Source organism: Mastigoproctus giganteus, chromosome 8 (assembly GCF_048544385.1).
Source record: "Mastigoproctus giganteus isolate SK-2022 chromosome 8, ASM4854438v1, whole genome shotgun sequence".
Lineage (NCBI taxonomy): Eukaryota > Metazoa > Arthropoda > Arachnida > Uropygi > Thelyphonidae > Mastigoproctus > Mastigoproctus giganteus.
The window spans coordinates 89,343,497-89,362,026 of NC_143582.1; the positions used below are offsets into that span (position 1 = coordinate 89,343,497).

At 36.8% G+C, this 18,530-nt stretch overlaps 1 protein-coding gene across 1 annotated transcript in view; it reads left to right on the top strand.

Annotated features, from left to right (window-relative positions):
* LOC150081707 (protein strawberry notch homolog 1-like) overlaps window positions 1–18,530 on the top strand; it is a 438,163-nt gene that overhangs the window by 324,556 nt on the left and 95,077 nt on the right. Inside the window, exon 20 of the mRNA XM_090378817.1 lies at window positions 10,337–10,449. Coding sequence (XP_090234943.1) covers window positions 10,337–10,449 — 113 coding nt within the window. The remainder of the gene's footprint in view (window positions 1–10,336; window positions 10,450–18,530) is intronic.

Below are 18,530 nucleotides of genomic sequence, written 5' to 3' on the forward strand. Positions count from 1 at the left end.
TGATTTTCCAGAGACAACGATGGTCAGATTGGCCTGACGTAGCCCAGTGGTCAGGAGCGAGAGTGCATAGCACGCGTTCCTTGAGTGGACCGGGATTCAAGCCCGTGACTACTAAATACGATAAATATTGTATTGACGATTTATTGTAAACTCTACTGACTTGGTTGTCATGCTGGAGTATAAACAGAAAATTTATTTATTGTCAGCAAGCGCTATATATTTTTTTTTATTTTTTTTTTTTCCCCTCCCAAAGGTTTTCTTAGCCAGTCTTAGAGAACCAGGTTCCAAATCAGAGGCCCCAGCACAGAGCCCTGGGGGAACCCCCCCCCCATGGATGGCCTTTTGGACTTGGAGGTGTTTTGATCTAATTACAATTTCTCTGTTTGCAAAGTAGCTTCCTAATAGCCAGTAGAGATTTTTTGGGCACTCTGCTTTTCGAAGGCAGTCCAGAACACTCTCCCACCAGACATTATCAAAAGTCCCCTCGAAGTCAATAAATAGTGCTAACTCGTAATTAGCCTGAGACATCTCCAGGTGGAGAACTAAATCTGCTGATGATCTTACCATATCCTGTTATTCCCAGAACATGAACCGCATTGTGCAAATCTCAATAAACAACATTGACACAGAATGGATGACACAGAATGGATACAAATTACCTCATCAGAAATCTACAGCCATAAATTTCTGGAACAAGCACAAAATACATTCCGAACCTGAACTATGATTAGTCATCCATCCTTTGCCAATAGTAAACAGTATTTATTCATCTCCTTGGGTTAATATTTGACAACAAGCTAAACTTCCAAGAGCCTGTTAAACATCCACAGAAAATGAATATACTCCAGGTCATTTCTAGTATATGTGGGGTACAAATTGCTAAACCATATATTCCAGCTTATATAGTCTCCTAGTTAGATCCCATCTAGACTGTGGAGCACATGTGTATGATTCTGCTAGAGAAAGTACCTTGGCATGTCTTGCCACTATCCAGCATTGTGCACTTAGAATTGCCCTAGGTGCATTCAGAACATCTCTAGCTCAAAGTTTGTATATTAAAGCATGTGAGACTCCAACGCGTATCAGAAGAAAGAAGTTTCTACTTAACTATGCAGCTAAATTAAAAGCCATCCCATCCTATTTGACCACTAATGCAGAACCCACAGTGGGTTTCCAGAGCAAATCATCCTAGTGGGGTCAGATTACAGATAGTAATGGAATAATGGAATGTTCACTTCCATAAAATCTCAGAGATCTTGCAGACCCAGACCACCTTCACACTTCCTTGTAACGATTACTTTTAGAAATGGGTTAAAGATGCTCTAATAAATGTTAACATCTGACAACTACATTTTTGTTCACACAGAAAATTATTCCCACTTTACTAAGATCTGCAATGATGATTCATTGGTGCAGCTGCTGTCTTCCGTCATATAACTGTTTCTGTTTGACTTCAGAAAGCAGCAGTTATACTGCAAGTTATATGCCTAGAAAATATTTCACGTCTTTAAATCAACAAAAGCATAATAATACTAATTCAGAGTGCTCTCTTAGCTTTGAAAAACAACTCCTCGCCTAACAATCCTTTATTAAAGCACATAAGATGTGAGTTGTTACATCTCCATGTAAATCAGAAGATAATTATCAGCGAAGGTAAAGAAAGCCCACACGAGACGCACGCAAAAGTTCGATAAAATTACCGGTAAAAGTACTTTGCCGTAACGGCATTTGTATTGTTGCTCACTCAGTAAACATATGGTGGGTGTTATCGGTCAGGAGTAGAAATTGAATCCCATGGGAGATTTAAACCATCCTGAAGTGGAGGGTAACCTGACCTTTTTTCTTTAGAATCACTGGTGATCTAGTGGATAAATTGTTTATTAAGAAAAAAAAAAAAGGGCCAAAGTAAAGGAAGCCCACACAAGAAGTATGGCAAACTTCGAAAAAGTTTACCGCTGAAACTACGTTACGAACATTTTTTATGATGCCAAAAATTGCAAAATGACTTTGTTCGTGATTCAATTAGTTAATTCACTTAGTGATTCTAAAGAAAAAAGGTCAGGTTACCCCCCCCAACACACACTTCCGGAGGGTTTCGAAAATGGGATTCAACTTCTACTCCAGACCGATAACACCCACTGTTTACCGAGTGAGCAACAATACAAATGCCGTTACGGCAAAGTACTTTTACCGGTAATTTTATCGAACTTTTGCGTGCGTCTCGTGTGGGCTTTCTTTACCTTCGCTGATAATTATCTTCTGATTTACATGGAGATGTAACAACTCACATCTTATGTGCTTTAATAAAGGATTGTTAGGTGAGGAGTTGTTTTTCAAAGCTAAGAGACACTCTGAATTAGTATTATTATGCTTTTGTTGATTAAAGATGTGAAATATTTTCTAGGCATATAACTTGCAGTATAACTGCTGCTTTCTGAAGTCAAACAGAAACAGTTATATGACGGAAGACATCAGCTGCACCCAATTCATTGCTAGATTTTGAATCATCATTGCAGATCTTAGTAAAGTGGGAATAATTTTCTGTGTGAACAAAGTACTTTTACCGGTAAATTTATCGAACTTTTGCGTGCTTCTCGTGTGGGCTTTCTTTACCTTAGCCTAATTATCTTTAGCATTAGCATTAGTAGAGGCATATGATGCAAGAAAGCCAGCTTATGCAACATCAGCCAAAAAAAAAAAAAAAAAAAAAAATTCCATTTCACCCCTCGTTCTTCGAAATACTTGTCCCCACTAATAACATTAGTCCACAATGAGCAGTGTCCATTGATTACCACTCTCTGTCTTCTCCCCCTCAACCATCCCTTTATCCATAGCAGCAATTTGCCTCCAATGCCACATTGCTCCAATTTGTGCAGCAGTCTTCCATGTGCAACAGTATCAAAAGCCTTTCTAAGATTTAAATATATAATATCAAAGTTATTCCCTGCATCCAGTTCTTTTGTGACTGCATCATAGTATCCAATCAAATTGGTCAGGCAAGACTTTTCCTTAACAAAACCATGCTGTGTCCAAGCTATAACTGAAGTCTTGTCTAGATGATCTTGCAGTGCTTCTTTAACCAGTTCCTCCATTAATTTTCCTGGAACAGAAGTTAAACTCACAGGTCTATAATGACTTGTGTCAGCCTTTGATCCTTCTTTGTGAATTGGGGTCACATTTTCACATCTCCAGTCTATGGGTACCTCCCCTGAGTCCAAGGAAACTCTCATAATTATGGCTAAGGGTTTGCTTACTTCCTTTGCTGCTTCTTTTATTATAACTGGATAGATCCCATCCACCCCAGGTGCCTTTCTTGTGTTTATCTTCAACAATTTCTCCTCCACTTTGCTCTCAGTTATTACAAGATTATTTAGCTTACTGCCAGAGTTGAATACACCTCTGGCATTCCCCTCTCTGAATAACTCCTTGTGTGAATGTCAATGCAAAATATTTATTTAGTTTGTTAGCTACCTGAGCAGGATCATGAACAGTTGAACCATCGATATCAAGTGGACCAATCTGATTCATCCCCTTCCTTCTAAAGTTTACATAAGTAAAGAACTCTTTGTTGTTTTTCTTTGCATCCTTTGCTAAAGAATTCTTGTAATCTGCCTTTGCCTGCCTAACCTCCTTTGTAACTTGGTTACAGATCAGCTTATAATAGGCTTCTGTGTCACATGTTAATTTATATGTATCCCATGCATTTTTCTTCTCTGCCATATGTCTCATTAGTTCATCTGACATCCATTTAGACCTAAACCTTGATCAATATTTCTTAGTTCTGTTGGATCCCCGAACACACTGAGATTCCAGAAAATGAATGTGTAGGTCATGCTGCAAACATCACTCTGTACAACTCTAATGAATGTTCAAGTTCCATATACTGATTATAGATGCAATGTACAAAGATTATGCATGGAATGATGGGCACTTCTATGGAAAATGCAAAATTTAAAACATGAACCACAATTTTGGACCTCTAGCTTCTGTAAAAATAGAAAAGAAGAAATTAATTCAAGCAAGAACTTTAAATAGGTCATGCTCACCTTACTCATCTGTTTCTTCTAACAGGATCCTCCACAGCATATGCCCTGTTTGATATCACACACACACAGTAAAGCATATTAGTATTAGTAGTGGCAAATGATGTAAGAAAGCAAGCTTATACAGTAGCAAGAAAAAAACTTCCCATTTTACCTATTTATTCCCTCCAGTAGTTTGCCTAGTTCTTCCTTGAATTTATTTAAACTACCAACTTCCATAACAACAGATGGAAGTTTGTTGCAGCAATTGACCACCCGTTGGCTAAAGGTGAACTTGTGCACATTTATTCTGCAACCATCCTTCCTCAGTTTGAATTTATACCCCTCCCTTGTGCGTAGTCTGTGCAAGGGGAAGAATACCATCAACATTGAGCTTGCTCTATCCATTTAAAGCCTTAAACACCTCCAAATCCCCTCACAGGTGCTTAGTAAGGTGCCTGGTCTCTAGATGCTGAAATTTGCAGAACTTGGTCAGGGAGCACCCCTTTGTTTCCATACAATCTCATTGCCTTTTTCTGAATTCGTTCAAGCAGCTCTTCATCCATCCTAAAATGAGGCCTCCCCCCAAACCTGTATGCAGTACTCGAGATGTTGTCTGAACAATGCCTTATCCAATGGAAGAATCACCTCCTTATCCCTGCTAGCAAAATTCCTGTATATCAATGACAAAACTCCATGAGATGTTGCAGAAGCCTATCTGCACTGTTCAGAAAACTTCATATTTGACTGGACAATTACCCCCAGTCTCTTTCATTCTCCACTACCCTGAGTGTAACACCACCCAGTTGGTACATTTCTCTGAAATACTTTGCATCTGTCAACGTTAAACTTCAATTTCCATTTCTCAGCCCATCTGCCTAATTTTTTAGATCTTGTTGCAGTAGCATACCTTGATTACTGTCATTAACCATTCTGCCAACCTTTGCATCATCTGCAAACTTAGATATTAAATTTGATATGCCTTCATAAATAAATATAGAAAACAACAGTGGGCCTCAACACTTAACTTGGGGGACTCCACTAATAACACTAGTCTGAAGAGCAGTTCGCCTTTATGGTAATCCCATTGATTACCACTCTTTCTTCTGTATACTTAATGGAACATTCACATCCACTCTGTGAATGTTTTTCAATGATGCTGAGAAACACTAGAACCTGGTTATGTGTGTTTTTGCAAAATGGGCTATATACTTATTGAACATGCCTTGTTCAACAACACCCGATGCTCTGCATTCAGTTTCCTCTCAAATCTAATGGAACCTTTGTCACTCTTCCTTATCATGGATAATGGCATGAATGTTTCTGAATTTTTTTCTTTTCTAAAACAAATTTAACACAACTACTTCTGACTTTCCCTTGCAGTTGTCAAAAGTAGTCCCAATTAGGCTGGGAGGTGCAGTATGGCCTACGTAGACCTTTTGCCAGAAAACATAACAAAAACCACTTTAACAGTTTGGCATATTTTAATTGAATGTGTAAGTCTTTTAGTAATGAATGCTGTTTGTGTTACCCCTCTGAGCCTTATACATTCAGGTAGATTTTATCGGACAATGGCAACGTATCAGTTTTATGTCAGAATATTTTGTCTTATAATTATATATTGGTTTTTAATAATTATATTTTAATACTTTTGACTTGGTGCATTGTAGCCTTAGATGCTGATGCACCATAAAACTCATAAACAACCAACCTCTCAATTTAGAAATCAATAAAAGAACTTAAAAGTTCATTTAAAACTAATATCATTAAAGATTTATTTTCAAAGAAAATAAATATGCAGGATGTGTTTTCCTATAAGAAACTAAATCCTTTTATGTGGATCCATTATAACAACTCTTTAGGGTTGTTATAATGGATCCACAGCCTGTAACATAATGACTGAAAAGGGACTGGGGTTGGACAGTATGTTGACACCAATGATATTGTAACTCCTTATATTAAGTCATCTGATTTTGAAATTGAATTCTGTTGAAGTGATGTGGATTCTGATTCATCTCATTCAAATGCATCTGCTGACGTTTGGGACACTACAAACAGCAGATGTGGGGTTACTTCAAGTGATGAAATCTCTTCCATTTACTGAAAAGTACTGCCTACTTGTTCCAGCACACCAGTTCACACAGAAAGCACCCTTCCAAATGTAAGTGGCAGGAAACATGTTAATGGATAAAAAACTGATCACTAGTATGCCATAATGTTCATGACAAACTTTAATGAGTTTTATATATAATGTAAAAAAAAAAAAAAAAACTTTATTGCATTTCCACCATTGAGATTATATGTGTACTAATAAGATCCAGCAAATTGTAATACAGCTTTAAATATTTAATACACCCATAGCAGAAGGTCGCCTGCTGCCTTTCTGTCACAAATTTTTCAGTTCTTCTTTCATTATTATGAAAGAATTGCAAAATATTTGGTCTTTCGTTGGGGGAACTAAAAAAGTGCACAAGGAAACCCAAAATATAACGAAATACCTAAAATTGTGCTTGGCATTTTAATAGTTTGTCATAGTAATGCTGAGTTTGAGAGAATATTCTACCAGGTGAAAAAAAAAATCTGAGTTCAGATCTTTTTGGAGATCCTTGAGAAATGCTCTCAATAGCAAAGTCTAAACAACAGCAGCACCATTGTTATAAAGAAAACCTCTTACTCATTTCTGAAGAGGGCTAAGTCTGTATCATTATCTTTCTTGAAACAATCATAATAGATTGATGCATAACAAACAGTAAAACAAAAATCCACAGCCAGACATATCCTAAATAAGCTAACATTTGAAAGTATACTGTACTGTTGTATCAGTAAGTTATACTTGTCAGTTGATGTAACAAACAATCCAAACAAAAAATCTGCAGCCAGCCAAATCCTAGGTAAGCTAATGTTTGAAAGTATACTGTACTGGATAAACAGTCCTATGTAATTTAATATATAGTTCAGTGTAGACTTTAAAAACTTAACTTTTTCCCGGAAACTTTTTCTTTTGTTTGATTAGGCAAAAAAAAAAAAAGGTTTTCTCCTGCTCACAGTCACCTGATTGTCAGCTTTTCAGAAGTCAGTAGCTTTTGGAAACTAAATCAGAATAGCCTTTGAAATAATGGTTCCATTTACAGCTGAAACAATTTCATTAAAAAAATAATATATAGATTAGTAAAGCATTGGGATGCATGTCAGAATTCTAAAGGGAGCTTTTGTCTTTGGGTAAAAACTTTCTATTGTTGTATTTATCAACAAATGTTTTATGGATAAAAGTGATATTGATCATAATCAAAGGCTTCTTTTCAAGATAGTTGACTAATTACTTGTTTTTTAGAGTTTATTTAGAGACAGCAAATATCCTTGATAATTAAATTAATCCAAGACAATATTTTTAACAAAATTTATTCAAACCTGTCCTGGAAGCTCAGGTTTGAAACAAATAAAAAATACGATAATATTAAAAATTATGATTTCTATAATATGAAAATTTAAAAAATAACATTAAAAACATGAGTAGCAGTAGATCCCATCCTGGTTATTGACTCCCAGTCAGTCTTGGAGGAAAGCAGTAAGCAACTTATCCATGAATATTTTGCATGTTGCCACTAATGAATGGCCTGTTCATTTTAAAGATTGCATAAAAAGTCAAGCAGCATTTTGAGGGGACCTTTGGATATTTGTTTCTGGTTATGTTAGGGAACTTACTGTCATTTGATAAAATTTGTTTTTCATTCTTTTATAATTACTAAAACCTGCAGTATATATAGCAAAACAATTCAGAATCTAGGTTCAAAAAACCTATCAAAAACTGGAGGTGGAATCTAAAGTTTATTGGTTAACTATGCTCTTGACTGAAGAGACTAAAGGCCTCTTCAATCAGAAGCAGTTAACTGTTTACAGTTAAAAGAAATTCCTCGTGGGGGGGGGGGAGAATCATTTAAGACTGGAGGAATTCTTAACAGCCTCTCCTGTCAAGTTGTAGGTTTTTCATCCCACAAAATAAATTGGCCTATGAACAGAAGTGATATGTTGTAAACCAGGGGGGTGGCACCCTGCAGCTCGTGAGCCGCATGTGGCTCTTTGAACATGTAACTGCAGCTTTCTAACTTTTAGCCCACATGTACGACAAGAGTGGCGCACAGCAGGCGCTGACAGAAAATATGTTGACAAAAAATATGTCGACAGAAAAAAAATATTTTTTAATAAAATACCTTTCCACTCTATTATTCCATTTCTTAAAAAACAACCCCCCCGTCCCCCGCTTGAGCTGAGGTGCGGCTCTTCGGATTTATTTTTATTTATTATTATTATTTATTTATTTTTTTTTTCAATTAGATCAAAATTTGCTCTTCACTCAAAAAAAAAGGTTGCCGACCACTGTTGTAAACCATATGAACTAACATACTATGGCCAAAATAGCCAATATGCATATTTATAGTTTCCATATTTGTGCTACACTGTACTTCCAAAAGTGTTTGGATATCAGCAGTTTTCAAGAAACGTGATTTCAGGAAATTGATAATACATAGAACTGATGTTCTGTTAATATGTTGTGCATTCAAAAAAATCAGATATTCATAAATTACTGGGTTACTGAACGATCTGAGAGTATCTAACTAGGAAGGAACCTACGTCTTCTAGACTAGGTTTGTGGGGGAATAGACTGGTATCCAGACCCAATTACTGCTGCTTACATTTGATGCAAACCATTAATAGGGAATCAGCTACATGGCTATTGAATGAATGAGACTGGACTGATTAAGCTGATTATGTGGAATAACTTAAAGCTGAAACTTATCACTGTAGGACAAAGCAATAAATTTTCTGTTTATATTCTGGGATAACTGCATAAGGTTTGAGGAGTTCATAGGATAGAGGATACAAGAGCATATAATGATGTGTGTATAAGCCAGCATCAGGTTTCTGTTTTCACACTTAGCTGAAGTATAAAAACTGCATGCCAATATACTGTATGTTTACAAATTAGATGCAAAAAAAATCTAGACTTGTATATCATATGTTTTGACAGGTAAGTTGCCACATTTGATTTTTATAATAAAGATTTAATGCTTGCCTGCATTTTTTTTCTGAAAATTGTGTAAATGACTTAAGTTTAGCACACCATCATTGATACTGGTTATTAGGCAATTTGCTCTTAGTTGTGTTTACTATTAAAAGAATATTAGGTTAGTTTAAATGTGTAATTTTGTTCTTTTTAAAATAATTTGTGGCAGAAAATTGGGTTACTTTGAATTTATTGAGTGTGTTGTGGTAGTTCATTAATGTAAGTTGGCATGGCACACTAGCAAACCTCAGATAAGTTATGAAACAATGATTTTGCATTAGAAAATACAAAGTAATTTAACCGAATGAAATAAATAAAAGCAAAGAAATTTCAAATGTTATTTTATTGCATTTCATGATATGTGTAATTTGTCTGCTGTAGTGTAAGACATGCATTAATTAGTTATCATTAATTTGGCTCTCCATCAATCCAGATGCATAACAAGGAGCCAGTCTAACAGGCTAAACTGTTTAAATGTTTCTATTGGGGTATATATTCAGTTAAATTATAACATTTTCAATAAAACAACTTAGTCTTTATAATGGTGTATTAGTGTCACTCATTATAGTTCATTCCATTTAAAAGTGATTGTTTTGTGATTTATGATAGTATCGGGCAGAGTTGGACATTTTTATCTGAAATTGCCACCTTATGCTACTCAAGGACCAAGTAAATTGTAGTACCAGGTTTTATTATCCTTAATTTGGACATCTTTTCCTGTGATGAAAAGGAGGGCATTTCATTAATGACACCTATCATTTATCAAATAAGTCACTCTTTAAAGTATGCATAGCAGGATTAATTGGCACCTTATCCTGTGCCATCCGTAAGCACACTCTAGTTGGAAGTGTAAGTAGCATATTTGTGAGGGGGTTCACATCTGGTGAATATGGGCTTGGCATGATGATATCCAGCTCAAGGTCCTGAGCTGGATATCATCATTCTTCTCTTTCTTGGTGATTCCTTTCTCTCTCTCTCTCTCTCTCTCTCTCTCAGGGTAACTCAGGAATTTTTTTTTGGCTGGTGCAGCATAAGCCTCAGGCTTCCTTGCACCATATGGCTAATAATAATAATAGGAGGACTCTACATCTGCATGTTACAATCAAGCCACATGGTGGACTCATTTGGAGGGGTGTGTGTGTGTGTGTGTGTGTGTGTGTGTGTGTGTGTGTGTGTGTGTGTGTGTGTGTGTGTGTGTGTGAGGAGATAGAGTTTTTATAGAATATAACAATAAACATCATTACTATTTTAGGACGTACACACAGATCCAATCAAGTGACTGCTCCAGAATATTACTTCCTTATTTCTAATCTAGCTGGAGAGAGGAGGTTTGCTTCTATCGTTGCAAAGAGGCTGGAAAGTTTAGTGAGTTGCCTCTGTTTTTCTCTTTAATTTATTACATTTGATTAATAATTTACATTCTTTTGTTCCTTTTTTTACTCCCCCCCCCATTTCCATTAAATGTTCTCATGTGAATCAGGTAAGAAATTTAAGTAAATCAAAAGTAGTTGAAGTATCGAATACTTTTGAATTCAATAAAGCTTATATTGAATAAATTCAATGAAGCCTTTATTATACTACTGAGGACAAATAGTTAATGAAATGGATAGAAATAGTTTACACTGCTTTTGTATTTTGATTAAAAAAAAGAGAGAGTGAGTGAGTTATACCAAGGTTTAAATTAATTCAGGTATTATCAACCAGTGATGTTTAAATTGTATGAAGATTGCTGCTACCTGTAACCAAGCAGTTAAAATAACAAAATTTTAAAGAAACTATGACACTGCAAAATAAAAATGAAACCATAATTAACAAGTACTTGTGCAAGAAAGCATAGTTGCATTGGATTCTGAAAAAATAAGATGCTACTGCTGCTTGAAACAACTTAAATGCCCACAGTGCATCATCCATAAGCAAACACTAACATATACTAAGTAAAAAAAATAACAAAAGTTTTGAGGAACTACAAGTGACTGCTCCATTTTGTCTTTCAGAAATTTTTTAAAATGCTTTCATTTCTGCCATGGCTTGTTTGTCAGTAGTAATGGCCATAGCCGAATGACTTCCATAATTGAATCATTAGTAATTAAGAAATTTTGATAACTGAAATAATCAGTAATGCAGTGTAGTGTTATTGGATAAGCAAAAACAGTAACAATTATTTGACTTTGCCATCGTGTCTGTAATTACAGGAAAGGTAATTTGCTGAACTGACCGTTCAGGTTAAAATTTTGTTAGGAGATCATATATCAGTCCTTTTGTTGAACTGGCTAACATCTTAATTCATCCAATTTATTCTTGATCTTTCTAGTTGTTTTGTATTTTTAATCTAATTCATGGATTTTAGGATTCTCAGAAGGTATATTGTTGAGTCTTTGAAAATATTTAGTTTTTTGTTTATTCTTGAAAGCTTGAAATATAACAAATTATCTCAACTCATACTTGGCATTTTAATTTCTCTTAGCAATTCTGAGTGTAAGGATTTTCAGTCAAGTGAAGAAAACAAAAATGCATTTCAGATTTTCTTTACGACGAGGCTTCAGAAATGCCCTTGACAGCAAAGTTTAGTTAGCAGGTCCATTATTATAAAAAAGTACCCGAACTTAACATTTCTGAAAACAGCAAAATTTTAACGATTATTTTCCCTGAAGTAGTCAGTTGGTCTTAACACACAATACAAACAGAAATCCACTGAGAACAATTCTAAGTAAGCTAATGTTTGAATACATACCATACTGGTAATGTTCTTATGGTATTCAACCATTAGCTTACCATACAGCATATATGGGGCCATATTTTAATATAAAATGCATATATTGGCAGTGAAATTTAATATCAAGTCCATAGCCTGAACTTTAAAAAACCTCCTGCTTTTTACAAGAAAGCTGTTGTTTTCACTAAAAAATCTCCTGTCTAAATAAACATACCCTTACTTGTTTGTTTTTCTCCTGCTTACAGTTTCCCCATCTCCATCTTTTCAAAAGTCAGAACTTTGCAGTTATTCGTAATAGATGTTATGAGTAATTCACCAAACAATTAATTAATTGGATACATATATAAATAGATAAGAAATTATCTTTTAAAAACTCTATGGCTAAAGTACTTTTTAAATTTCATTCCTCAAATAATTGACAACATAAAGACAAACAGTCTGATTCTAGCTTGTTACGAGCTATGCCTATCAATTCGTAGTTCACTTTAACAGAAAGGGACATCACATAAAGCCAGTGTGAATTTGAGGTTCAGGTTAAATCAGGCTAGGATCAGCTTCATATACGATATATATTATAGATGCCTCTGTCTTGAGCTACAGGACCCCAAGAAGAAGGGTCTGGAGGGAACAGCTGCTCACTCAAGGTTAAAGTGTGCAGTAGCCTACCTTTGTGTAACCAAGAAATTAACCAATGAGAAGCCCATTCCTCATAAGGCCTGCACTGCGTACAACCCCAAATGAGATTGCTTAAATTCTATAAAACAAGGATTCTACCTAGCTATGAAAAATGAACCAAAAATGCACTGACACAAATATAAATACCTATAAGCAGCACCTCTATGAGGACAAACATATAATAATTACATTACAATAAAATCTTTAAATAGTAAAGGACCAAAATATAAATTGACTAAAATGATTTTAAAATAAAGAATGTAGAACCAAAACATCCTCGCTCCATTAGGTAGACTATTTTATATTTAATAATATAGTAACTACTTGGCAATTTTTTTAAAGTTTGAAAAAGAACAATTATCCTTGTTTATAGGTATTTAATATTTGTGTCCACGTGTTTTTTTTTTTTTTTTTTTTTTTTCCCCCAAGGGGAATGTCTTTGTGTGTGCACGCGATGTAAGGAATGTGAGGAAATCAGGTAACAACTCAGCGTTCTTATGGGCCTATATGAGAGCTTAAAGGACAGGATGGATGCCCTCGAAGGATCTAAATTGAGGGGCCCCTTCAAGCTCTCAGCTACCCACATCAACGCCAGAGCTTGCACTTGATCATCATGCAACACAGCGGCAACTCCCAAGGCAGAATGTGTTGGTCCCACAGAGTCACCAACAACTAGTAGTTGTTGGTGACTCTGTTGTCAGAGAAACAGGGAACATATTGTGTAAAAAGGATAAGTGGAACAGGATCAAGGTATGTCTGCCAGGGACAAAGGTTGATGACGTTGTAGAGCAGATATCATCTTTTAAGGGCACAAAAAGTAATATTGTACACGTTGGTACTAATGATATTAAGAGTAGGAGACTGTAGGAATTACTTAACAAGTACAGGTCACTGTTGAAAAAAAAGCCATGAATTAGGGTTGAATTTGAAAGTGTCTGCAATTCTGCCCAGACACGATAGGAGCGAGTATATGATGAGAGCTTTGTTGATCAGTTCGACCCTGGAAAGATTGTGCAAGGCTCAAGGGGTAGAATTTTTCTCAGCCTGATCTGTGCTTGCTTATGGGAGAGACTGTTTCTACAAGGATGGGATACCCTTAAATAGAAAGGGTGCAAGAATATTTGCTAATGCTATCAAGACAGTGTTAGGTGGGTCAGAAAACTGCTAGCTTGGGGGGGGGATACGTGAACTAATAGATTAACAGTAGCTGCTGGCAGAGGTGAAAGTGATCCTTGCACTGCTGCTATTGGAATGAGCAGCAGCCTGGAAAACAAGATGCAGGGTATTTCAGAGACTGCTGGGAGTCATTGCAGGACAAGAAACACATCGCTTCTGTTAAGGTAGCTAAGAATAGGAACAGGTGCATGTATACTTGCATGTACACCAATGCTAGGAGTTTGTTAAATAAATTTGATGAATTGGAGGTGTTGGTCAAAACATCAAAGACAGATATTGTTGGGATATCAGAGACGTGGTTTCATACAGATAAAAGGAATGTAGAACTGGAATTTGGGGAGTACAATGTGTACAGGAAGGATAGAAAGGGAGGAGGGGGTTATACTATTAGTTAAGAAACACACAAAATCCAAGGAAGTGCAGCCAGTCGACATCTCTGGACAGTGCAGTGTCGAGTCAGTTTGGTGTGACATAAACATTGGGAGATCAAAATTGAGAGTAGGAGTGTGTTATAGGCCTAATGACTCTGATGAGTATAATAAAAAAACTGTACAAGGAAATAGAGTGGGCCAGTACATCAGAGAGTCTTATAATGGGGAATTTTAATTTCCCAGATATTGACTGGAATATATGGGTTGGTCACTCGCACACTAGCAAGGATTTTGTAGATTTATTGAATGATTGTTTTCTACATCAGCATGTAGTGAGGCAACTAGAGGGAGTAATATGCTTGATCTGATTATCAGTAGTGATTCTTCATGCATTAAGAATCTGCAGATAAAGGAACCACTAGGTGGCTGATCACAGTGTGCTGAAGTGGGATTTACTCAAAGAGGTGACTACCATCAGGGGTAAATGGAAGGGTTTTTGCTTTCTTAAAGGCAACTACAGTGGTCTGAGACAGTATTTAAATTCTATATGGTGGGACCAACTGATGATGTTACCAACAGCAAATTCAAAATGGGAAGCATTCAAAGAATTAATCTTGGAAGCTACTAGGCTTTACATACCAACTAAGAAATATTGTTCAAGGTTTATGCCTAAATGAATGTCAGATGAACTAATGAGACATGTGGCAGATAAAAAAAATTCATGGGACCCATGTAAATTAATGGGTGACATGGAAGCCTATGATAGATATAAGCTGGTCTGTAACCAAGTCTCAAAGGAGATTAGGCAGGCAAAAGTAGATTATGAGAAATCCTTGGCAAAGGATGCAAAGAAAAACAGAAAAGAGTTCTTTACCTATGTAAACTCTAGAAGGTAAAGAATTTATCAGATTGGTCCACTGGATATTGATGGTTCAACAGCTGAGGATCCTACTCAGGTGGCTAACAAACTAAACAAGTATTTTGCATCTACATTCACACATGAGGAGTTATTCAGGAAGGGGAATGCCAGAGGTGAAGTAAACTCTGGCAGTGAGCTAGATGATTTTGTAATAAATGAAAGGAAAGTGGAGGAGAAGTTGAGGATAAACATAAAAAAGGCACCCGGGGTGGATGGGATTCTATCCAGTTATACTAAAAGAGGCAGCAAAAGAAGTAAGCAAACCCTTAGCCATAATTATGAGGGCTTCCCTGGACTCAGGGAGGTACTCATGGACTGGAGATGTGCAAATGTGACCCCAATCCACAAAGGAGGATCAAAGGGGGGAGACAGGTAATTACAGACCTGTTAGTTTAACTTCTGTTCTAGGGAAATTAATGGAGGCACTGGTTAAAGAAGCATTGCAGGATCTTCTAGACAAGACTTCAGTTACAGCTCGGACACATCATGGTTTTGTTAAGGGGAAGTCTTGTCTGACCAATTTGATTGGATACTATGATGTGATCACAAAGGAATTGGATGCAGCAAATAACTTTGATATCATATACTTGGATTTCAGGAAAGCTTTTGATACTGTTGCACATGGAAGACAACTGTACAAATTGGAGCAGTATGGCATTAATGGCAAGTTGCTACAATTGGTAAAAGGATGGTTGAGTGAAAGAAGACAGAGAGTGGTAATCAATGGACACTGCTCTTCATGGACTAATGTTATTAGTGGTGTCCCTCAGGGTTCAGTGTTGAGTCCATTGTTGTTTTGTATATTTATCAATGATATTGATTAAGGTATATCAAGCTTAATTTCCAAGTTTGCAGATGATACAAATGTTGGCATGATTGTTAAAAATAGTAATCACAGTATGCCACTGCAACAGTATTTGGAAAATTTATGCAGATGGGCTGAGAAGTGGTAACTGAATTTTGACATTGACAAACGCAAAGTACTACATATGGGTAGCAGTAATCCCAGAGAAATGTATCAACTGGGTGGTGTTACACTAGATATTGGAGAATGAAGGAGACCTGGGGGTAATTGTGCAGTCAGATATGAAGTTTTCTGACAGTGCAGCACTGTCAGTGCAGACAGGCTGCCAGAGTATGTCATGGGGTTTTGTCAATGATAGACAGGAATTTTGCTTGCAGGAATAAGGAGGTGATTATTCCCCTGTATATGGCAATGGTCAGGCCACACCTTGGGTATTGCATACAGGTCTGGGAGCCTCATTTTAGCAAGGATATTGAGTTGCTAGAATTCAGTACAGAGCAGGCCAATAAGACTGCTGATGGGAACAAAGGGGTCTTCTTCCAAAGGAAGGCATGACTTATGAAAATCGCAGCGTCTATTTTGGAGACTAGGGACGTGCAAGGTGATCTGATTGAATTGTATAAGCCTTCAATGGATTGAGTAGGCTCAATGCTGATGGGATTCTTCCTCTTGCTCAGATTACAAACCTAAAGGGACATAAATTCAAATTGGGGAAAGACAGTTGTCGAATAGATGTGTGGAAATTTGCCTTAACTAGCGATGGTTGATTGCCGGAACAAACTTCCATTTGTCGTTGTGGAAGTTGATAGCTTAAATGAATTCAAGGAAGAAGAGGACAAACATTTGAAGCGAATGGATGGGTGAAATTGGATTTTTTTTTTTTTTTCCATTTTTGGCTGATGCTGTATAAGTTTGGTTCCTTGCATCACATGCCTATGCTAATGGTAAAAGTCAACTAACCAATAAGAAACATAACTTTTATTTAAAGGACATTATCTTTTAAAAAATTTGTACCAGAATGTATTATTTTATTGCAAAACCTTCACATTATGGGCTTTTATCAAGCAATAACTTACTAAGCATAAACTAAAAAAATTACCATATGTCATTATTGAAATATCTTCAGATGTTAAGGATAAAAAATGGATTAATTGGGAACTTGGGAAGATGGTGCCAAGTAGGACAAAATTTATGATTGGGGGCATTCGCTCATCTCTGGCTTCGTCCCCGGTTTCTGCCATTCTTCGAAAACATGGTAGAAGACATTTTTTGCACTTGAGAATGAACTCTGTAGTAGTAGTAGTATGTGATGCAAGAAAGCAAATGTATGAGCTTATGCAGCATCAGCCAAAAAAAAAAAAAATCACACCATTCCCTCCAAATGCCTGTCCAGTTCCTCCTTAAATTTATTCAACCTATCAACTTCCACAACAACAGATGGAAGTTTGTTCCAGCAATTAACCACCCGCTGGCTAAAGGCAAATTTCCGCACATCTATTCTACATCTGTCTTTTCTTAATTTGAATTTATGCCCCCTTAGGTTCGAAATCTGAACAAATGGAAGGATCCCATCAGAATTCAGCGTGCTCAACCCATTCAAGGCCTTATATACCTCAATCAGATCAATGCGCAGGTGCCTAGTCTCCAGCCACTGCAATTTGCAGAACTTAAGCCTCTCTTGGTAAGAGGATCCATCCCTTCATTCCCCTCACCAATCTTGTTGCCCTTCTCTGTACACGCTCAAGTAAATCTACATCCTTCCTAAAATCAGGCTTCCAGACCTGTATGCAGTACTCAAGGCGTGGCCTGACCATTGCCTTATACAGAGGGATAATCACCTCCTTTTCCCTGCTAGCAAAATTCCTATATATCATTGACAAAACCCCATGACCTGCCCTGGTAGCCTGTCTGCATTGCTCAGAGAACTTCATATCTGCCTGCACAATTACTCCCAGGTCTTTTTCATTTTCTACCACCTTAAGTGTAGTACCACACAGTTGGTACGTTTCTCTGGGGTTACTTCTACCCATATGCGGTACTTTGCATTTGTCAAGGTTAAACTTCAGTTGCCACTTCTTAGCCCATCTGCCCAAATTATCTAGATCCTGTTGCAGTAGCACACTGCCATTACTGTCATTAACAACCCTGCCAATCTTTGTATCATCTGCAAACTTGGAAATTAAGCCTGATATACCTTCATCAATATCATTGATAAATATACAAAACAACAGTGGACCTAACTCTGTGGGACTCCAACAATAACATTAGTCCAAGAAGAGTAGCACCCATTGATTACCACCCTCTGTATTCTCGCACTTAACCATCCTTTTATCCATTGTAGCAACTTACCCTTAATACCATTCTGCTCCAATTTGTACAATACTCTTCCATGCGCAACAGTGTCAAAAGCTTTCCTGAAATCAAAATTGTTTTTTGCATCCAGTTCCTTTGTAACCACATCATAATATCCTATCAAATTTGTCAGACAAGACTTTCCCTTAACGAACCCATGCTGGGTCTGAATTATTGCTGCAGTCTTGTCTAGATGATCCTGCAATGCATCTTTAACCAGCGACTCCATTATTTTACCCTGAACAGAAGTTAAACTAACTGGTCTGTAATTACTCGTGTCACCCTTCGATCCCCCTTTGTGAATTGGGGATACATTTGCACATCTCCAGTCCGTGGGAAACTCCTCTGAGTCCAAGGATGCTCTCATAATTATGGCTAAGTGTTTGCTTAGTTGCTTTGCCGCCGCCTTTAATATAACTGGATAGATCCCATCCA